The sequence below is a fragment of the Pantherophis guttatus genome, chromosome 3 (assembly GCF_059756535.1).
Source record: "Pantherophis guttatus breed Tessera chromosome 3, ASM5975653v1, whole genome shotgun sequence".
NCBI classification, from domain to species: domain Eukaryota; kingdom Metazoa; phylum Chordata; class Lepidosauria; order Squamata; family Colubridae; genus Pantherophis; species Pantherophis guttatus.
Window position 1 is genome coordinate 164,998,475 of NC_142065.1, and position 23,981 is coordinate 165,022,455.

Sequence of the window (23,981 nt, forward strand, 5' to 3'; positions counted from 1 at the left end):
CCCTGCCGGCCGCTTCCATCTAGCGCGGCCCCGACCACAGCGACCAAGAGCCAGAAGCGGCTCAGGCGAGGGCGCGCGAGCCCGGGAAGAGCGGCAGAGCAATGCAGGCGCGCTTTCCTCCTCCCCCTTCAAAACAGCCGCCGCCGCCGAGCTCCTTCGCCTCTTCGAAAGATCCCCGCAGTGCCCGCCCTTTCCCCGCGGGGGGCGCGCCCTGCTCGCATCGCGCATGCACGTTCCCGCCTCCGGCGCGCCTCGCGCGTGCGCGCGCGAGCCACCCAATGCTCGTGCAGGAAGCGGCGGTAACGGCTAGAGACGCGCGCCATTCCCCTTACATTTCCCCCCCCCAAAAAATCCCCAAACCTTTGCTTGGACCAAGCACTCCCGTCACCGTAACCCAATCTCTCCCCCTCCCCTTCCCGGAATCTCCGCGCGAAGCGCAGCACGGCAGGTAAGTTTTGACGAGCATCTGCGCGCGCACTCGAGGCTCGGCTGCTGCTGCTGCAGGAGCAGCAGAACCGGAGGGAGGCGGGGTGGTGCACTGGAGAGGTTCCGTCGCGCGCCGCCCCTTTGCTGCTCCTTCCTGCGCGCGCCGTTGGGTCTCCCGGCCTGCAAAGGCTGCCTCGCGCTACTGGAAGCGCCGCCGCCGCCGCCGCCTCCTTTACCGGAGGGGCAAAGAGGATGCCGGAGATGGCGCAGTCCCGTGCAGCGCGGCAGCAGCCGAAGGCTCGCTCCGGGGTAAATGAATAGCTTATACTTAAGAGTCCGGCAGCCCCGCCCATTCGTTAATGCTGGGGAGCGCGAGCGAGGGAGCGAGCTCTGCCGCGAGATTTAGTGGCGGCTGGTGGGGGGGGGGTGAGGGGTGAGGGGGAGGGCTTGGAACGGAAGGCTGTTTTCTTCGCTCCCGCGCGCGCGGGCCTTTGCCTCGACTCCGCCTCCTTGGGGAAGGGAAGGGAAAGGATGGGGGAGTCGCGCGTGAGGGGATCTGTGCACTTCGCTTAGCTGCAGCCCCGTCTCAGCGGGGCACAGTCGTGAGGCCTGCACGGGCACTAGCACGCATGCACCGACTATGCACCGTGCACGTTTCTTACATGGTTACTCGCACGGAGCCGGCAATGCTACTTTTTTTTTTTTTTTTTGCCTACGAAACGTGCGCGTTAAAAATCGCATGCTCTTTTCTACGTTTAGCTCAGCAGGGAGAGGGGGAAAAAAAACGGCTTGGAAGTCCGCGTCGTTTTCCTGGTAGTCATTTTGATCTCCCCAATAAGCATACTTAACGCTCCAGACCATTTAAATGGACAAAATCAAGGGATTTTGTTCTTTTTATTGGTGCCTGTACCAGTTGTTACAAGAAAAAGCTTCTTAAAAACATGTCACAGTTACTTAGATCGGTAGGGTTCGATGGGTACTTCCGAAAGCTCATTAGCAAATTTCAGGAGTCAGCCATAAAGTCGAATATTTAATGTGTTCTGAGAAGGAAATGTTTTGGCGTTCACTTTTGAACCTTAATTCCAATTTTAGCTTCACAGAACCTACAGGGACTTGCTTTTGACTTATATAAGTATGCATAGAATTGTTCTATTAATCTTGGTTTAGTTCCTTTAGCTTCACATTTTTTAAAAAAATAAAATCGATGGATTATCTGTTATCTTGGTAAATTTGCTATCAGGAAAGATAGTTTAGAAAATAATTGGGGAAATCCCCATGTACCCTCTAGAGATTTATCTAGAAGTTAGGTAAAGGATGGTGGAGTTCATATATTCCCTAAAATTGAAAGATCACTTGAGAAAATTGTATGCATGGCATTCTCTGTTTCCAGGATATTCAGTGGTAACATTCTGTCTAGGCATTCAGAATACATGAGAAAAGGATCTGTATATTGTACAGTATTCATGAATGCTTCAGAGACTAGAGGCCCAATCAAGATTTTATCTCTCATGATGAATCTCTCTGAGCATAGAATCCTTTTTGTATGCACTAAAGGCACAAAAAATTATCTGACTCAACACTTCAGTAAACATCATATCATTGTATATCCCTCTATGTTCTTCAGTTGTTTTGCATATTCTGGAGCTTTTTTACTGATCCAAGCAAAAGTGAAATCAGACAACTGGTGCCCCCCCCCCAAATACAGCACTGAACAAGTTGGTTTCTAATCCACTATTATAGTCCAGATTTATTTATAGGGTAAATTGCATGTCTGTACATGAATTCTAGTCACTTCTTGTCTCATAATACAACCACTGTTTTGTACTGGATGTCTGAATAGGAAATTTGCATACGTGAACCAGGGGTCGTTCTTGATTTACAAATCCTAATTCAGAATAATGGTAATTGGATAATCAGATAAGCTAGGATCAATAGTTTTAGATGGTAGAAATTCTGGAGCATGTGGGAAAGAGCAAAAATGAGAATATGAAAGGTGCCAATGAACAGCTTTCTGTCAATAACCAGGATCCTACTTTATGACTTTTATAGGCCTGGCTATTGGTTAACTATTGTGCTAATGTGATAGGCCAATTCTAAACTCGTAAAGGAAAAAAAGCTTTGGAGACAGTTAAATTCAACAAAGAAAAGTTGGTAAAAATTTTTGAAAAACAGAGCAATTTTCAGTCCCTTTTGTGAGATCAGACAGTTGATCAGTTTTTTGCTTTAGACAAATATGTGCATGATGGCAGGCATCTGTGTCTAACTGGTAGTAAACAAATGCACTTTTTTTAAAATTCAGTTGCTGTCAGTCTTCCACAGCAGATTAAAATGCTACTTTTGCTGTGGACAACATCACCTGGAGCAGTAAGGGAGCTGTTTATTTTGCATTTTTGAGGAAAATACAAGGAAAAGAGATGCAAAGTATTTATTAGGGAAAATACCTGTCCAGGATGACCCCTGTGCTAATGACATGAGTAGCAATAGCACAGAGAAATAAATAACTTGCTTTGAAATTGTGAAACCTAAATAGAATCTAAGACCACAGCTTTAGTAAAAGTGCTATAATTAACTTTTTATTTCCTAACTGCAAAATATCAACTTTGTTAGATGGCTATCAATTAAATTAGGATAAAAGTGTTGTACATTAAGAGAAAGAATATTGACTCAACATAAAATAATTTCTGTTGTATTTTCTACCAGTTTGCCACATCCACTAAATGAATCACTACAAATCACTAAAAGATGGTGTTAAATTTAGAGAAGCCACAAGAAAGCTGGAGAGGTTCCATTCAGAAAACAATCATGAGGACCATAACCAGCAACAAAAGTTGCGAGTCCTTCAAGTTCCCTCTCTTGCTACACCTTTGTTCTTTTCCTGGGTAGGTCATTGTGTTTTCACAATGTGTAGGACTGTAATTGCCCATTATTTTGTTTTTGTAAAAAAAAAAAAAAAACTTATAGGCTTCAAGCACATTCTTCTGAAGAATAAAACTTACTCTTTTTTACTGCTAAAATGCTTTTTGAAAAATGTACAGTGACAGTGGTACAAAGAATTTGGTGTGAGCATTTCCACTATTTGGGATACCTTAGGTTGGGAAATTGCCTTTGGATTCTAATCCCTACCCAGTCTTTCCAGTCATAAACTTGTTATATGACCCTGAGCTAGTGATCTAATATAACTCACAAGATGATTATTAGGTGAATTTTTTTTCATAGATTTATTATTGTTTTCTTTTTCAGGTGCAAGGAGTCCAGGATAAGAATCTGCTTCCAAAACATTGCTCAGATACTAAGGAAAGATCTTTCCTTGTTCATGGTATATTTCTTTGTTTCCATTTCCTTTTTTTTGTCTCAGTAAACTATTTTATTCTTTAGTTACTATAAATAACTATAAGGAATAAAGGAGGAATCTTGGTCTTGTTTATATGCTTTCCCCTTTATTTAATGTTTTCTGGTTTATCTCCTGGTTGAAATATAGCTTGTCTTTCTGTATTAGTTCTTTCTCAAATACGTTTTGTTTGGGGGGGGGGCGGTTTGCTTTAGCTCAGATTAAAGAAGGAATAATATATTCTGGCGGGTAAAAGAGAACTCCAGTCGAAGGCTGTCATATTTATATTATTTATAAGAGCTGTAGTTCATTAGTGAAAAATATAACACTTTTTCTCGTGGAATGTATACAATAATAGGTAATCAACTTTGCATCCATAGCTCATTTGAAGGTTGTTCATTTACTTTAAAATGTTCATCAGCTTAATATACATTCAAATGTGAAACTATTTTTTACAATATCTTATTTTTCTTAAAGTAACTTAAATACATTTGTTTTTTCTAGGAGTTTTTCATCAGTATGTCTGAAACCATTAAATATAATGACGACGATCACAAAACTGTGTTTCTGAAAACATTAAATGAGCAACGATTGGAAGGAGAATTTTGTGACATAGCTATTGTTGTAGAAGATGTAAAATTCAGGGCACACAGGTGTGTTCTAGCTGCTTGTAGTACCTATTTTAAAAAACTTTTCAAAAAACTGGAAGTTGACAGCTCATCTGTAATTGAAATAGATTTCCTTCGATCTGATATATTTGAGGAAGTGCTCAATTATATGTACACAGCCAAGATTTCAGTTAAGAAAGAAGACGTCAATTTAATGATGTCATCTGGTCAGATTCTTGGTATTCGATTTTTGGATAAACTTTGTTCTCAAAAACGGGACGTATCAAGTCCAGAAGACAATTCACAGTCAAAGAATAAGTATTGTCTTAAAATTAATAGGCCGATTGGAGAATCTAATGATAACCAAGATGATGAGGTTGAAGAAATTGGCGATCATGATGACAGCCCATCAGATATGACAATGGAAGGAACTCCTCCTAGTCAAGAGGATGGTAAATCGCCAACTGCTACTTTGAGAGTTCAGGAAGCAATTCTGAAGGAGCTGGGGAGTGAAGAGGTTCGAAAAGTGAACTGCTATGGTCAAGAAGTAGAGTCTATAGAGTCTGCTGAAACTAAAGAATTGGGATCACAAACTCCTCAGGCTCTAGCATTTAATGATGGCATAAGTGAAGTAAAGGATGAACAGACACCAGCATGGACAACAGCAGCTGGAGACATGAAATTTGAATATTTGCTTTATGGTCACAGGGAACAAATTGCATGTCCAGCATGTGGCAAAACATTTTCTGATGAAGCACGATTGAGAAAACATGAAAAACTCCATACTGCAGATAGGCCCTTTGTTTGCGAAATGTGCACTAAAGGGTTCACTACTCAAGCCCACTTGAAAGAGCATCTAAAGATCCATACAGGCTACAAGCCATATAGCTGTGAAGTATGTGGAAAGTCTTTTATTCGTGCACCAGACCTAAAAAAGCACGAGAGGGTTCATAGTAATGAAAGACCATTTGCATGTCACATGTGTGACAAAGCTTTTAAGCATAAATCCCACCTGAAAGATCATGAAAGAAGACATAGAGGGGAGAAACCTTTTGTCTGCAGCTCTTGTACTAAAGCATTTGCCAAAGCATCTGATTTAAAGAGACATGAGAACAATATGCACAGTGAAAGGAAGCAAGTAACCACAGCCAGTGCCCTCCAAAGTGAAACTGAACAATTACAGGCAGCTGCCATGGCCGCTGAGGCAGAACAGCAACTTGAAACTATAGCTTGTAGCTAAAAAGAGGAGTGGCCATATGCTGGAAAATGTTCGGACTGAAAAACTCACTACTGAGTATTTTAGTGTGATTTAGAAAGTAGAAATATAGTTGCAGTTTGCAGCAAAAAAACTCATCAAGCATGGATAAGACCTTAAGGCATCCGTCCAGTTGGATATAAACTTTTTAGAAGTCAGACTCTAGCTGTGTTTTATTCCTCTTTAAAGTACTGGGTTTCAATGCATGCCTTGCCCTATTGGAATAAACTCTGCATGTGGAATGGAAGATGTTACACTCCAATGCTCAGTGAAATTAAGTCTTAAGTATTTGGATTTAAGCTACTTTTGTTTCATTGAATCCAGTTGCTTAGCACCTAAATATGTTGTTTTATGATTTAGGAAGATCCTAAATGAGAGATTGTCAGCAGTGGTGGGAAATTATAGGATGAGTTGCCAAGTCAAAAATAAATACTTGTTAGAGATTCATTGCACTGCAAGTGCTACGTAGCTAAGTCTCATGGATTTCAGTAGAAAGTAGTACCAAGTGAGTAAAGCAAGATTAGATTAATTCAGAATGTGTTGATTTATTGGCTTACAAATTGTGCTGTTAGCAGTTTAATAAATTATGTCTATTGTAACAGGTATTTTTTTTAAAAAAATATGGAAAATTATGAGTTTTACTGAGTGCAAGAATTAATTTGTAGGAGGTGAATGTATTAATTTCCAGTGTTCTAATCAAAAGTAATGAAAATGTGATTAATTTCATATTTTATTTTGCAATTGTTTAGCTCCAGTTTAATCTACTATCACTGTTGATACAAGGTGCATGAGCAGTGGAAAGTATAGTGGGTTTTTCCCCCTAAATTGGGTGGCAATGAAGTTGCATGGAGCTTCTCATTAACTGACATTATGATTTTAAGTTTTCAGAAGCAAAATGGTCAACGTTTAAGTTGTGTGAATTTTTTATCCCTCTTCCTCTCCCACAGAAATAGAAATAGGAGATCTCAGGCCTGAAATAACACCATGAATTTAGGCCATTTTGTAATTATAAATTTTATTTTTAAAAACCACAACAAATAATAATAAAATTGATCATGCCTCTTCCAGTGTCATTGCACCATCTGGTAGCCTCTTGAAGCCCTTCTTATGAAGGAAGTGACTCTTAAACCACTGCCCATCTCTAATTAGATAATGACTAAAAAGCATCCTGATGTTTCTCTTGTCTTTTCTGATCACTGTACTTTGCAGTCTTATTAATACATATTTCACATTAAGCTTCATTATACTTATTGCTCATTGGAAGCATACACAGCTTTGTATACAATATGATGTCTTTTTATTTGAAGGCATGGAACGAAGTGTGTATTCGTTATGAACCATGGACAAAGGTTTTTAGGAATATTGCTTTAATATTGAGCACGATCCACTGGGAGATCTTGGCTAAATTAGAAAGAAGAATTTCCTCTAAGATTCATACTTTTAGGTTTAGCAAATCTACTAAGATCTTTTTGATACCTATCTATTTTATAGTGGCTTTTTGCTTTTTCTGCCCTGGCAAAAGATTGCTAGCTGAATTGTCTGCAATTTCCTTTAATAATACTTAAGATTTTTATTATTTTTTTCTGTATCATAAGAAACAAAAAGGACAATTGGGAGAAATGTAGAATTCAAGTACAAATCCTTTCTATTGAGATTATCATATCCCAGGATTTGGGGGTATTTAGCAAGAATTAAAATTGTCACTATTGAGACAGCATAATTATCAAGGGTTCATATTCTAGTGCAGATAGCACAATGGAATTAAGGCAGTAAGTGTAACAAAAAGATAACAGAGAAGAAGCTAACATGACTTTGAAAATGGTTGAAAGTAAATTCATTTCAGTTGCTTCCAATTAATGAGTAAAGTGTTAGGAGTTATTTTTGCTGCTCCTGAACACTAGATAAGAATTAATTACAATGTTCCTGATAATTCGGAGAGTCCAAAAAGTTGAACGTAGGTTTGAATTATGAGCATTGTTCCAGGAGAAATCAAAGAAATCAAATTCCAACTTTGATTGCATGATGTCTTTTTCAGTATGGAGGGGAATTCCTGAGCCCCAAATACAACTTTAAATAGCATAGTGTCAAATGTATCTCAGGCCTTTAGTGACTTTTCCATGAAACTTGGAAAAATTGGAATAATGAATTATAGTTTGGAAAAACAACAATACAGAACAATATAGTTATCACATTTGAGTGGAAGAATTTAGAATTAGACAATTGAATGTATTTTTTTCCTATTGTATTTGTTGCTTGAAAACTTTGTATCTCATTAGTGAACATAGCTCAGTCCTGTATGTATTTACTCAGATGTCCCACAGAATTCAACATAATTGCTCCCAACATAATGTTACAGAATTGTAACAAGACGATTCAATTAATTGTGTGGTTTTGGGATTTATATTTTAATTCGAAAGTATCTTATATGAAAGTAAGCCTTACTGACCTAAACCATGCTGCTTACTAATGAGTATACTTGAGCTTGCAGCTTTATGTCTGTGCTTCATAAGCAATTATCCTGCTTATCTTCACAAAATTACAGCCAGCTTTTGGGGATAGGATTCATATTCGTCTTTGATTATCTTTCAGTGAATGAAGTTGAAGTTCTTGAAGTATTTATCCAAGGAATTAATAGAAGATGATGGGAGCTTTCCTATAGAAGAAAATGGTTAGCTGAAATTTTTAGAAAATTTCATTTAGCTTACCAATCTCAAATTAATTTACTGTCTAATTTAAAATAAAAGTAATTTTATTATTTTGGTTACAGGTTTTATTTGTAACAAACTAGAATGGGTTTTCTATGAAGCAAGAGGAAATGTGATCATTTACAAATCTTGAAAAACATTTCTCCACATATTTATACATAATGGTTTTACATGTATTAATACAACTCATTTTAAATGAAGTTGAACACAGATATGTTCTGACACGGATCAGATAAGTATTTATAAATTAATATGAGTCAAACATCTCTTACATTTCTATATGAAGCTAACATTTTAAATAATTATGTTGCATATATCTATGGTCTTTGTTACAATGTCATTGTGAAATATTCATTGAATAGGCAACTTAAAGTTATATTTAAAATGCCAAAAGTTTGAAATGTATCTTGTAAATAAAACTTGAATATTTTAGAATATATAAAAATTGTGTGCCTGTACATTTTCTAAGAACATCACTTCTTTTTCTGGTTTAAATGTACTTTGTAATAATGCCTGTTAATTTTACTAGATGCAAATAATCTTTGTCTTACAATATTTTGAATTTTTTAAAAAAATTGCTAGCCTCTTTAAGTTCTGATCTAAAGAGACATGAGAACAATGTGCACTGCACATTAGTAAAAAATAATAACTGACAATAATTATTTATATCTGATTTCTGAAATAGGTCTTGCAAAATAGAAGTATATGGAAGTTGAAGGTTCACCATTTTAAGTAGATAATATGACTGTGCAAAATGTTCTCTCATGGATCATTCTAGCTTTGGAACAGCCAATTTTGGAATTAGAACATTCTGTGCTGGAATGTTGGTATGCAACTTGCATAGATAAGCAAAAATGTTGAAGCTTAATGGGCTGGATCTTTAATAGCCATTTTGCAAGCAGATAGCACTGGGTAATGAAGAGATGCTCTACACTGGAGAAATGGAAAGAGGCAATCAATTTGTTTTGCAGCTCTCCATGGATCTCTTCTGCTACTTCAGAAACATACCCAACTTTCCATGACGTTTTTCAAGAAGCAAAGGCCAACTGCAGGAAAAGGAAGGACACAGGAAGAGCTCTGCCAAACCCTCTCTTTTCGTATGAATTGAACTCCCTACAGAAGAATTCTTAAACTGACGTAATGATTAGTTCACAAAAACAGGAAACCATGCTCCTGGGAATCACCTATTCATATTTACTTTTAAGAAAGCCTCACTAAATTTAACTGCTTGCTTGTAAGTAACTGTTAATAGGATTTTTCCAGCATATAGGAAAGTCTGTGTTTCTACTTCATTGTCAGATCTGCAAATATAATTCATTTTGGTTCATGAACAACCTCATATTGAAAAACAGAAGTCATTGTTCTAAATAATTGTAAGTTTTGTTCCTAATCACAATGAACTATGACAATTGATTGCAAGCAAAAAAACTTATTTTAAAGACATTACATGTTTCAAAATGAATCCAAATACAGTTAGTCCTTGACTTTACAACCAAAATTGGGACCAGAATTATAGTTGTTGAGTGAAACCATAATTTATTGAGACACTCATGACTGCTTTGCTCAATGGCCACAATCACAGCATTTCCAGTTGTGATCATTAAGCAATCTCCTATGTCGTTAAGTTTATGGAGTATAAGGTGCCTGCCAAGTTCAGTTCCCCCCTCCCCCCACGGCCAGAACAAAGCTCCATCAGGTTGCAGGAACAAAGCTGGTCAGGATCTGAGCTCTGTTTCTCCACTCCGCTGGACAAGTTCATCTCTCCATGCATAGAAGACAACTGCTCTGGTGGGCTGCAGGAATGGAGCTCTTTTTACAGGGTTGTGAAGCAGGAACAGAAGACAGCAGTGGTAACAGACATAGAGTGACAGCAACTTTAGGGAGAAGCGGTATGAGAAGCTGGAGAAATACCAGGCGGACGGAAAAACGATCCATAAAAATAACTTGTTAATTTTTCAGCAAAAAACATTGTATTTCAAAATCCACATATTTCTATGTAAAAGTTTGCATAAAATAGACTGGTAATACTTCTATTCATTTGTGAGATGCCATAGATTTGATTTCTCTACAAAAGTGGTTAATTAGAAATGTAATGACTTAATATTTTTCTATGTTTATGATATAATGTACAAAGAAAAGCAGAATTCAGTACAGTATACATGCAAAATACATGGGCATATTTATTTAACTATTCCTATATTACACCAAACACGCAGGAAGATGGAGAATAATTTATTTGCACATTTCTTATGGACTTAAACAGTTTCCAAAGTGGCTGAATTTGTCTTCAGATATTTTAAAGTAAACTTCTATCTCTTGATGCTGGCTGGGGTAGCTGATAGGCTGTTGAAATTTAGAACACTTAGAAATGACTTGATTGCTCATGCTCACTAACAAAAGTTAGAAATACTGTATATATTTTATTAAGAATGTAAGGCCCCTTTAAGCTTTAAGATTAGTGGAAATTCCTAAACTTGCTATTGTGAGATATCTTAATCCTCTAAATCAGGGGTGTCAAACTTGCATCGTCATGGCAGCATCACGTGATGTAGCGTGACTTTTCCTCCCTTCGCTAAACCGGGGTGGGCATGGCCAGCACGTGACGCATTTGGCCCACGGGCCGTGTGTTTGACACCCCTGCTCTAAATCCTAAATTTTTTTATGATTTGGGCTTTTGAAGATGTTTTGAATTTTGGGGCAAAATTATCAGAGACATAAACTGTAATAACTTACATATTAAGCAACCAACCAAACATGCAACTCAACTTTATGTATATTTTTATTCTGTGTTTCTATTCAGATACACAGTTGATTTTGGTGAGTGAATTAAGAATGTTTTTAAGCCTTTTTATTTAGTCTCCTGACTAAATGAAAAATGCTAAGTTGAGCACATCATGCCGTGTCAGCATAGTTCTGTTAATGACTGAACTATGATCACAGGGCATGATCTGCTCAATTTAGCACTTTGACAGAAAGTAAAAATGGACTCGCAAAATTAAATATGATTTAAAATGGACACTTAAGGGCTGTTATTGTTTAACAATAAGATTTTTTAAAAAAATTACTTGTAGGATTGATTTTGATTTTAAAGAGACAGGTTTCTGTTTTCATTTTACAGGGCAAACAACTGAAACTGGCATTTTTGGTTAACAACCACAGCAATAACAAGATTTTTTTAAAAATCCTCCTTCCACCCCAGCTATTTCTGATAATCAATGGAAGGCTTCACAATTTACTAACAAAGATCATTAGTAAAAGATACCAAGAGCCACACTTTTCATATCACCTTTTTTTTCTCCCCTGTAGCTGCAGTTAAAATAATTCCAGGTAATAGACTGCAAATGTTAGAGAAGAAAGCATCAAAAGGATACAGAAATTTCAAGAACTCCTGACAAAACTTACAGGTTATTGATTGCTTTTTTGGGGTGGGCGGGTGGGGGGGAGATTAATTAATTTATGAGGAAGCCCTGAACAATAAGATGTCGCAGTGCCTCAGAACAGCCAGTTCACAAGAGGCTTTTTAACTTAGCCTTGAAGAACCATCCTGCTCATTTCACCTTGGCTGCATCTGGTGCAGAAGATGACGAGAGATAATTAGGAGCAATTACTTTATTCTCCTGCCGAGAGCGTCTGCTATTACCTTTCCTCTTTTCCCTTTCCTGCTGTTGCTGCGGAATTCAGCCTAGCTGTGTATGCAGTGAGGGAAGACATGGGATATGTACTGATCCGTGAGCTCCTTCCTCCCCCCCCCCAACACACACACACACACACACACACACACTCCGAGAGCGGTGCATTTTGGAGGTAACTGGCCAGGAAGCATTTCAAGGCTGGCAGCGTCGTTCTGCGTGTGTAGCTGTCCAAGGTGCTACCACTCCTGGATGTCACTGCAAAACTGGCCCTCATAATTTGCTTCTTTGCTTTGCCCTTCTGCTCACTTCCTGCTTCTGACACACGACTTTGTGGTGTCTTATTACACTGTTCTCTTGGCAGGAAGGAACCATGGTGTTTGCTCCAGGTAAAGTATTCAACCTTTTTTTCCCCCCTTCTCAAGATCGTTGTAGATGGGCCATATTTTATTCTCTCTAAGAACCAAAATGCTCACTGTAATCCTATTCTACCAAAATGCAGGCTTTTGGTTTTCAGGAAAGAAACACTGCAAACTACATCTAGAAGTGAATTTGCTTTGATTCAGATGAAATACAGAGCAATACTTGGATTGATGGAGTGTAGAATGAGGAAAAGGTTGAAAATGGGAAATACTATTTTATAGCAATTAATTTGGTTTCTCTCTTTCTTTCTCTCTCTCCCTCTTCTTGTATTTTGTTTGACAGACTGAGCAACAGAATATCCCTTACCCTCATTTTCATTTAATGTGTGTGAAGTTATAAGGTCATATTTCTGCAGAAAAGGGTCATGCTGTCTAGACATAAGCCCCTTTTCTGTCTGAACATTCTCTAAATCATATTAGAAGAGGATAAATGTTTATTTACAGCAACATCCTTAAGCAAATATTTTAGGTTGCAATCCTATACCTGCTTTTCCCTAGGACTACAATTAATTGGATTTAATAGTCACTTTTAAATGGAAACACACAAAAATCTATTTTGTTCTCTCTTTCTATACTTAGTCTTTGAATCATCATAGAAGGAGAGCTGTGTTAGTCTATGCTGCAAAAAAAATCAATTTGGTAGCACCTTTTTCAATTAACAAATGTTATTAAAAGAGATTAGCTTTTGTGAGCTGCAGCTTATACCTTTTTATAAAAGTCATTAGTTGGAAAAGGTGTTACCAGACTCCTTCTGAGTCCTTGAACTGCTAATTCTGAAGTGAGCTCATTAGCCTCAGGAGGAGTAGTAACAATAAGGTAAACTGCAAATAGGATAAGAAAAAAAAGTTATTTTAAATTAAAAATCAGCTCCCACATATGTTTACCAAGCCATGAGTCTGACTTAAAACAGCATACTTCAAATAAGTTTGCACAGGATGATAAACTTGCAACACAATTTTCTACTTGGCTTGCTAGAAATATCTTCTGAGTTTAATGGAGCTGTTGTCTAGATAAGTTAAGTTTACAACCTTAGTTTCATTCTCTTGTATTGTCAGATTCCTTACTACGTTATTAACATGTATGCCACTATTAAGTATTTGATGAACAGCATTATATAAATAATATTGGGATTTGACTCAGGTTAATAGGAGATGGATATGGTTCCTCTAATTATTCAAATGTTGGAGAAAAAAAAGTATGTCTCCTAGCTTCAATAGTATTTTGACAGCAGATAAGAAGTTTGATCCAAAGATTGCTTTGGAATATCTGCTAGAAATGCAGTTTTAAATACATTTTGAGTATCTGAGCTTATGGTGGTGGTACAAAACCTCAAATATAATATTTACATAAAAGCTCCTATGAATTCTGTTCCTTAACTTGCTAGAGTCTACTTTCAATGAAATATCTTTCTTGTGCATGCTGTTTGTGATCCTTTATCTAGAAATGCAATAAAAGTAGATTAAGTAATATTTCCTCTTACACAAGCTAACTATTTTAATGTCAAGAGACAGAAATTTGTGTTTCAGTGGTACATGATATGGGAGAATGTAGTATTCTCTATTGAAAAATCAACAATTAAAATCCAGCCAGATGCTGATAATTCATTATTAAAGCACTGCATGATGCTGTATTATGATTTATTCCCTGAAATGCTATGGCATCATTTACAGGCCCATTCTAATACTGTTTAAATGAAAGGAAGTTTGGATATAATAAGTTTCAATTCTCAGCCATTTTTTTCTCCTCCTGCTCCCAACAATGTCTCATTCTACCACAGAATTTAGCCAGCTTTCCATTGCTACTGATCTTGTTCATTCCTTGCAACAGTTTGTCCCTCTATTAAGATTTTGGGAACTTAGTTATACAAAACTATTGCTATCTTCCACTTATGTGTTTTCTGTATGTCAATTCTCGCTAGAAAATTAAGCCTTTGGAGCAAGAATTCTCAACTAACATTTTCAACGATAAATAAATAAATACATAGTCAAACAATTAGGGAAGATTCAATTGTAGTTTAGGTGATAACCATTATATAATAAGGATGTGATTAAAGAATTCATAATGGAATATTATAAAAGTCAATAGAATTTACTTTCAAGTGAGTTGAATTCCAACCGAGCCCAATCCAGTTTTTAAAGTGATAAATTCCAAAGTGGCACATACTAGACCCAAACGTTATGGGAAAGTTTATTTTATCAGAGGAATTGTTTATTTTCTATAGTAATCTAGAGTCATTCCATTTTTTTCTTACCTTCTATCTAGCAGAGCAGATGGTTCACATCATTGTTCACAACTGGCTTATTAAGGCAAACACATGAGATTAGAAAACTGCAGCAAGAGATTATAACCACTGTAAAGGGAACAAACAATGACCCCTTGATAATAAATGTGCCTTTTCCAACTGCCTTAGTAAGCAGGGTTTTCACTTCCATACTCTCAAGCTATTGTAAAATATTTGCTTAATGTAATCATTCTTGTTCAGGTTGTCTTTGCAGAAAGATCTTTAAACATGCATTCTTTTATTCCAACATCATTTCAGAATTACTTAATGAATAGAGAAGACTCCCTGAAATTAGACATCAGCTATGAATATTAGCCAGCATCATAAATCTTAACATGGGGATCACATAGACAGACAAGAATTATTTAAACAATGTTCAACCTCATTTGAATTAATGGAGTGTAAAACTGGATAAAATGAACAAAATTATATCACGCTTTTCAATCATAATATTACCTGTGTTTGTAATATTAGCTGTGAGCTGAATTACAGGTACTTTTTTCCCTTTGGTACTTGGTGACAAAATCAAATACAAATGTTCATACAAAATGTGTGTGGGTCGGTGGGGATGAAGTTGAACTCTTTTACGAGCACCAATTATGAGTTAGCAAGCATGTTTAAGTTTACCCAAGAAATTGAATGATTTTGTTTGTATTCACTTCATTATCACGAATAGATAAATCTAGATTTTTTCATTAATTTTCTATTGCTTCTAAAATAATGTCAAAAGGGAAGAAAACCACAAAGATAAAACACATACATTTGACCTTTTTTTTTAAAAAAAAAAATCACTTTGTATGTTTTTTTGTTGATAGACAAACCAATACATAAATTTGGCCAGAAAAAAAAATGATGAGTTCTAATGGGAATTCATAATCAAGACATACAAATGTTTAGAGCAATTCAGTCCTTTAGCAAAGTTCTCAAGCATCTGTGCAGGAGTAAGGCAAAGCATGTGGTGAAACGTGTCATAACATCACAACACAAGCCTCTTAGCGTACACACTTGGATCTAACATCAGGACAGAAGAACAAACAGCCAGGTCTTGTGTCATGATGCTGCAATCATTTGTTTTTTCATCGCCCTGATTTGTAGTGGACACCCATATGTGAATTATTATAAGCAACTGTCCAATTCATTGTACAAATTTATCTTTAGTCAAAGAATAACAATACCAAGGAATAAAACCTGTAGAAGTAATGCAATTCAATGAGTAGTCTAAATAGTATAAAATCCTTTGCAGGACATAAGCAATCTATATTGCTAATAAAAGAATCCCATTTTTAGAAATTTAGATGAATCATCACAGCCCTTTCTGCACACTTAGTTGTTAATTATATCAAAATGCAATATAGCTTTCTTTGCAGGGCCTTTGCACACAACTACGATATCTGTAACAGGAAATACATTTCCCAATTTTTCTTTTTTAAGCATTTAGAAATGAAGAATCAAAATAGAAAAACATACAGTAAATCTGTCAAAAACATCTTGGTTTATTTCTCAAGGGTCTATATTATCAATATTATGTGCATTTCGTTGTATGGGTATACTGTGGATTTATGTACAATGACAATAAACTTTATATATATATTAATCTGTTACTTCAGAAATGTATATACAGTACCTCCCCCCCCACTTCAAAATCAGATTTTATCAATATGGGTTATATTTAAAATACTATTTTGGGGTGGTGATTAGATTTGATAGAGAACTGCTCTGGAAAAAAAGGTCTGGGTTAATGTCCAGTCCTAAATATAAGTTCATTGAGTGCTCAAAGGCTACCACTGTTACAAACTCATTAAGCAGCTGAGCCTTCTAATCTAGATGGCTTCTGGAAACTGTCACCAGATAGGATGAGCTGTATCCTTTAAGCCCACTTTCCCCCCAAGTTTGGGAATGTTAGGGTAGGAATGAAAGGCCATGAGAGACGTTGCTCTCACTTCTTCCTTAAAACAATTCAGTCCTCAGAATAAGCCCTAAAGTCTTCCTACCAAAATTCACCATTCTGTTTGTTACATTTTGACAGTGCAATCTGGAAGTGGAGTGAAGTTGGGCTACTGGACAGTGGTGGGTTTCAAAAATTTTTATTATCGGTTCTGTGGGTGTGGCTTGGTGGGCGTGACATGGCTTAGTGGGCATGGCTTGTTGGGCATGGCCTAGTGGGCATTGCAGGGGAAGGATACTGTAAAATCTCTATTCCCTTCCCACTCCAGGGGAAGGTTACTGCAAAATCTCCATTTCCTCCCGATCAGCTGGGATTTAGGAGGCAGAGAATAGATGGGGGTGGGGCCAGTCAGAATTTTTACTACCGGTTCTCCGAACTACTCAATATTTCCACTACCAGTTCTACAGAACAGGTCTGAACCTGCTGAAACCCACCTCTGCTGCTGGATCACCTAAAAGCAGTTCCTCAAGACACCCAAGGACAAAATATTCAAATGATTCTTGGAAAATTGCAAAATACAATTGAAATGGGGTAATTAATAAACACATTCAAAATACAAAGTGCAGGCAGCAAGTCTTTAAGTAGAATTTGATTGGCATATTTCCATGCTGACTCAGGCTCTCAATTACTTTAGTCTCTTTGAGACAATAATGGAGAACAATATGAAAAAAAAATGGTAGTCAAACAGGGATTACAAGAGGTTGAAAAAAATGATACATCCCTAAATGACTATAAGAAAGAAAGAGGCTTTTGAAGAATCTGAAGATTCATCTCCTTTTCTTAAGCAGGATTTCATGGAAACAGTAGTAAATTCAAAGAAATAGAAAGGTGGCAGTGATAAAGTTGGAAGGAAAAAAGAGTAACCATAGCTCAAGTACTTTTATTGCATAAAGCTTTTTTGAACATACTATCTTGTTGAATTTGTAAGGAAAGTGATATGAAATACCCATGAAATAAGAGATGCCAAATAGTTGTGCTACTCAAACGTCAGAACAAGGTTACATTTTCTTAGCATTTAGCAGTTAGGATTATATACTGCTTCATGGTGCTTTACAGCCCTGTCTAAGATGTTTATAGAGTCAGCATATTGCACCCAACAATCTGGGTCCTCATTTTACTGACTTTGGAAGTATGGGAGGCTGAATCGACCTTGAGCCGATCAGGATTGAACTACCAGTAGTGGGCAGAGTCAGTCTGCAATACTACATTCCAATCACTGTGCCACCATCGCTCCTTTCTGTTCTGGTCGTCTCTGTATAAAGTAAAGGAGGAAAAAAAATGAACAGCTACTTCCAGTTCAAGGAGAGTAGAATGAAAAAGCGGGCAGCTTAAATCTAAAAAAAGAGACTTCTCCTGAAAGACAAGAGAAGGTGAAGGGAATCTGTTTTAAACTGGATTGATGTAGAGAGTGAATGGTGAGCTGAGTGGTAAGATATGCTCTGAGCCACCAAACAACACAAAGAGTATTAAAAATGGAATAACTATGGCACAAATCAAAGATCCTTTTTACATATGTTCTTGTAATATAGCATTTGAGAACTTCATTTTAGATTTATAAGTTCCTATAAGAAAAGATATATGATGCTTTTCTTTGGTGTCTCATTGAACCAAAATGCTTTCGCAATCATGTGTGACTTTTCTCTAGGATTATAGCCTTCCTAGGTTTTGCTAAAAAAAATGAGAAAAAGGAGACCAAAACTCTTTAGGAACTCAGGAAAGTCTATATAATTAGAAATTCCTGGAACATGCTTGTCTCAGGACAGCCAATTTAAAGACAGCCAAGAGCATTTTTGATTAGCTTTGGGTCAACAAAGACAGATCATGTTCCCAAAAGAGCAGAATGATATTGGTGTGGGAAGCAAAATTGGTCTATGTTTAAATGGATGTGCCCTGAGAGGACCACAAAACTTGGAATATTGATAAAGTCAGTATTTTGTTTTATGTATATTTGCAAATACACTGTTATTTGTAAGAATACACAGACTAAATTAAGCTTTTTTGTTAATGTTTCCAGAAAGAATGTTTAATTATTTGTGTTGAAGTCAAGTTAGCAAAATTATTTTTTTTATCAATACATGTTGATCATCGTTCTGTCTTTCAAAGGAAAGCAAGCAGGTTTTTTAAAAAATCTTTAGCTGTTCTGGAACCAAGGGGAGAAAAAAAATCATCACACATTTTGGTAACGTTTATTATTTTTGTGCATATGCAATACAGTCTTACAGTATTACTGCTAAGAATATAGGAGTCCATATTTAATATATGTTTTCTTGCAGTGGGCCAGGACTTGTACTATGAGAGCATATCACAGGCCTCCAAAATGTTTCCCAACCTTGAAAACTAAGATATGTGGACTTCAAATCCCAGAATTTCCAAGACAGCAAGGATTTATTTATTATTTCCTGCTCTTATTATTTTTACAAATAACTCAAGACTGTGAACATATCCAATACACTTTCCTCCTCCTATTTTATCCAACAATCAAATCTATTTTATCCAACAACAACAATCTTATGAGCTGAGTTGGGCTGAGAGAGACTGACTGGCCCAAGGTCACCCAGATGGCTTTCATGCCTTGAATTTATGGTCTCTTGCTTTCTAGTCTGGTGCCTTAACCACTAGACCAGTGGTTCTCAACCTTCCTAATGCCGTGACCCTTTAATACAGTTCCTCATGTTGTGGTGACCCCCCAACCATAAAATTATTCCTAAAACCATTGAAAATATGTATTTTCCGATGGTCTTAGGCGACCCCTGTGAAAGGGTCGTTCGACCCCCAAAGGGGTCCCGACCCACAGGTTGAGAACCACTGCACTAGACCAAACTGTTCGAGAAACACTAGTCTAGGGTATTCTAATAAAAGCTCTATATCCTGCCAGTACTAGCCATAACCAAGACATGCAGTTGCATTTCCAGATAAAAGATCACAAACAGCAGGCATGAGAAGGAAAACATTATTCTTGGTGAATGGCAGACAGCTGGACCAATAATCAATGACTGTATCTGTTTTCAGCCAATGAAGACTGTAGAGTTGCACTGAGCCCTCACTGATAACTTCAAGTAATATATATTGATATATTTATATATAATTTCCAGTTAAAGTAATTTTCTATTTTTCTGACAGGAGATAAATCTGGAACTGGACAGGAAGAAACAAAACTGCAGAATGCCAGCAAATTGATTGTGCATACGGCCATTCAGCAGGCAGTCCAGCAGTTTTCTCAGGAGAGCCGCCCAAAGGAAAAAGGCACAGACAACAATGTGAGCCTGCAGTTTGAAAGAGGACAATTAACCAAGAAGCACAAGAAGAAGTAAAAATCCACCACTGTTGCTCTTGGATCACCCAATTGGCAGCCCTTCCAGCTTCTTAGAATCAGCTTGTGTTGTCAGCACCACAGACAACCAACAAAGAGTATAATCAGCCACTAGTGATAGAAATAAGCAGTTGCAGTAGTCCTTCCTGAGAAATAGGGTTTTAAGGGCACTAACTAACATAGTTAACATTGATGCTGTACCTCTAACACTCATTATTCAACAACACAATGATGGCTGTAGTAGTGTCAACACAAAACCCTGCTAAATGAAAGTTCTGTTTTCAGGATGTCTTTAGACTGTATCTCTGTCTATGTCATCAGTATATACTCAACTGGAAGACAGCTGTATTGTTCCAGTTTCCCAAGAATCTATTCTATTGACACATTGAAGAGTGTGTTTGAAGTTGTGTCCCTGAAGCTCCAAACCATACATAGGCTTAAGGAAGGAAGGAAGGTAAAATCCAGAAGAGTTGCAATAAAAGAGGACAAATCTATTGGAGACCCTTCTATAAATGAACAAAGTAGGCTTAAATATGGTTCAGGCCACTGTTTTAGCTTTTTTCTTAGTTATTTGTTTAAATTCTACGTGGCTAATATGTATTTAAAAATGTCAATGAGCATTGGACGGAATCTAGAGAAAGTTCTGTATTACTATATTATCTTATGTATATCTCTTTAGAATAAGCTTCTTTTAATTCAGTGTGATTTATTCCCATGTAAGCACCCAAAGAATACTCAGGCATATGCCTTATTATCAATTATATTTGATAGTTTTGTCTCTGTTTACCTCTTATTGTTCTCCATTTGCATTATCTTCCATTTGTTTTTATTTACAAAGCTTATTACCATTAACTGCAATCAACTTGCCTTAAATCAATCTTCTCCATGATCCCTGGAAAATACCAATGAAAAACTGGTGAATGGATGGACTTTTCAGTTGTATTCAGTTGTATTCTTTGTGTACAAGAAAATAAAGAAAGGGAAAGATTTTTTTTTCTACTGCCCTTTACATACCTTTTACATACTAGCCTTTTAATCTACAAAAGTTTTCCAGGCGTTTGCATTTGTCCTTAAATGTGGCTTTTGTTGAAAATGTAGTCTATCTGTTAGCAGTTCTAACTTGTATGGAATAGCTTGAACTCATTGGGCATGCTTTGGGTAAAACTGGGTGTTAGTTGCCCTCATGGTATGTTAGCTAGACTGGCCATTACTGTCTCTTAGCAGAGAATGCTGCATATGACGTAGCTGTGACTAAGGCTAATGACCAAGTCTATAACTTCTTTCTGAAAGCAATTGTTTTAAAGTCATAATAATAATCCTGAGAATTTCATAATGAGATATAAAACATCAAGTATCCAAACTTCTAAACTACGCTTACAACAACAATATAAATTAAATGCTATCAAAAATATAAAATAGGTATAGATTAATAGATTACACTATTAATAGATTAATGATGTACTCATTACTTACTGGTTACAAGAAGGAATACAGGGGAAGTGAAAACAAGAGGGATTAAGAATAACAATGATGCAATCCATAAAGCTCACAAATAACTTCTTTTCAATGCATATGTGAAGAAATGCAGATATAAATAATCCATTTTGAACAGGAATTTCTTGCATATACAAAGGTTTAAAGGCTCACATCGCTAACTCCTAGCTGATCTTCCACAGTTCCAGTTCAGAAAATTAAATGATTTTGATAGGCATTTAACTATTTCACTTGACCTTATCTGTTTATTTGTATGACTGTTTCCTGTATAACATCCCTGATCTGAAAGGTCATGAAGATTTTTACTGTTATAATATTCTTCACTCTTGGCAAGCAAGCAAGACCAGTACCATTTTGCAAAAGATAAAAGATCCTCCACTTCTCATTGCTATTTTGCCCTTTCTGGGCATTCTGTTTCTCTGCTTAGGTAAGGAAATGGTAAGAGCACAGGTTGTCTAATAAATACTAGACTACAATCTTATTCACACTTATTTGGAAATAAATCTCCTCAGACTGAACAGAGGTCATAGCTAGTCCTCTAGACGTAAGAAATTCTCAGCCTATTCACTGGAGCTTTGTTTCTAATAAATTGGGGTAGGATTGTTGTCTGTTAAGCAAAGTATGCTTTAAAAATACTAAGAAATATCCATACAAAATTCCAATGGTTTGATTAAGGAAAATAATTCATTTATTTATGGCTTGTTATGTATATGTATGTGCATAACTGCATGTATGCCATATGTCTGTGCTGTCCGGCGAGAGGCAGGGAGGCAGGATAAACAGACAGAACCACTGTGCCCCCCAGTGTTGAATTTGATATTGATGTTTTTATGATTGGTATATGGAATAATTTAAAACCCTAATACTTTGAACTTTAAGTTTCCCTAATTAGAAAAATATATTGTTAGGTGAGAATTACAGAAGCACTTTTCATCTTTTGCTTTTAGTGAATGTTAAAGGTACTATTCTAAAAATAATATTTTATTTGTACTGAAGTGTATAGGACTTATGGGATGTGGGAGTGTTTATTTTTGTGCATATAAAAATCTCACTGCAGTTATCACATACAGAAACAAAGCTCCATGAAAAATATTTTTCTACAATTATTTGTCTGTTAGCCCCAAAAGAAAGACCTCTGGTCTCAATTGTGCATTAGTCTTTAAAATCCTCTGAATCAGTGTATGTATTTAAATCCATCATTTTCTAGTTTTTTTTACAGATCAGCCAAGCATGATAAAATTTCCCTTCTTGTTGCTCATGTTTCCAACTGTATTTGAAGAGCCTTTATATATTCTAGATAATATCTCTAGTAATATGTAGTACATCATCTTGTAAAAATTCTCTTTAAGATTATAACATAATGTAAATTTCTGCCCTTTCATCCACATATATTCCCGTTGTTCCATCAGTATATAATAACCAACATTTTTAGCTGACTTTCACTTTTTTCTGCTTCAAATTTCAACAGATTTATACATTTTAGCAATTACATGTTCATCATTTATACATAATTGCATTTCAAATTCAGGCTTATTCAACTCACAAAGAAGAGGCAAGAAAAAAACACATTTTGGCTGAGATAAAGAGAAAAAGAATTTTTAATAATTTCAAGAAAAGTATTTCTCAAAAATTAAGTTTTAACAATGACAGTTAAGTATCAATAAAATAAATAAAAATAAAAATAAAAGTGAACTATATAAAGTAAAAACTATGAATCTACAAAAATCAGGAAAATAGTTGGCATATAAATTATAATTAAAAATATATTAAAACAAGAGAGAGAGAGAGAGAGACTGTATTGATGGATAGTGTGACCATGCAAAAAGCATTTCACCAATATTATTACAACTTGTATAAAGCAAGTGAATTCTCAATGGAGAAAATAATTGGATACCTAAAGAACAGAATTTACAGAAGATTACAGAGGAACAGAAACATTATCAATGGACCTATAACAATAAGGGGAGTTTCTAAAGCAATATAAAGATTAAATCAGAAAAGGTCCCTGGATCAGATGGATTAAAGGTTCTTATAAATATTTTGAAAATGAACTTTTACAACCTTTACAAAATATGATGCACTTTATCTGGGAGTTTGAGGGTTCTGCACAGTATCTTAGCTGTTCCTAGCACTTCACTCTTCTAGACAGAGAATTCATTTCTGGGATAAGTTGGAGCCATTTTTCCAGCTTAGGAGTCACAGCCCTAAGTGCTCCTATCATCACTGGGACTACTTTGGTCTTTACTGTACTTTCCATAACTTCTCTATAGTTCCTCTTTCAGGCTCTGGTACTTTTCCGGCTTCTCATATTTCTTTTTACTGATGTTGGTGTCACTTGGCACCACTACATCTAGCACCATGGCTGCTCCTTGTCTGATACCATGATATCTGGTTGATTATCCAATACCTGCCTCCCTGTCTGGATTTGGAAGTCCCACAGGATCTTAGCCCTGTTATTCTCCACAACCTTCTATGAAGTTTTCCATCTGGATTTGCAAGGATCTGGTCCATGCACCATGCGGATGTTTCTGTACACAATGCCAGCTGCTTAATTGTGCTGTTCATTTTATATTGTTCC

General features: G+C 36.4%; 2 protein-coding genes across 3 annotated transcripts; both read left to right on the plus strand.

Moving 5' to 3' along the window:
• Window positions 1-249: 249 nt before the first annotated feature.
• Window positions 250-8,767, plus strand: ZBTB14 (zinc finger and BTB domain containing 14). 2 transcript variants are annotated; one of them, XM_087890479.1, is made up of 3 exons: window positions 250-448; window positions 3,667-3,742; window positions 4,259-8,767. In XM_087890479.1, exons 1-3 carry the CDS (start codon window positions 279-281, stop codon window positions 5,600-5,602), a joined length of 1,590 nt encoding a protein of 529 aa, XP_087746605.1. In that variant the 5' UTR covers window positions 250-278; the 3' UTR covers window positions 5,603-8,767. The 2 variants fall into 2 exon arrangements, with proteins under 2 accessions (XP_087746605.1, XP_087746606.1); XM_087890480.1 differs by lacking the exon at window positions 250-448 and adding an exon at window positions 550-735.
• A 3,251-nt stretch (window positions 8,768-12,018) lies between these two features.
• Window positions 12,019-20,898, plus strand: AKAIN1 (A-kinase anchor inhibitor 1). Its single transcript, XM_034429028.3, has 2 exons — window positions 12,019-12,340; window positions 19,720-20,898. The coding sequence occupies exons 1-2, from the start codon at window positions 12,325-12,327 to the stop codon at window positions 19,908-19,910; spliced, it is 207 nt and encodes a 68-aa protein (XP_034284919.1). The 5' UTR covers window positions 12,019-12,324; the 3' UTR covers window positions 19,911-20,898.
• The last annotated feature ends 3,083 nt before the right edge of the window (window positions 20,899-23,981 follow it).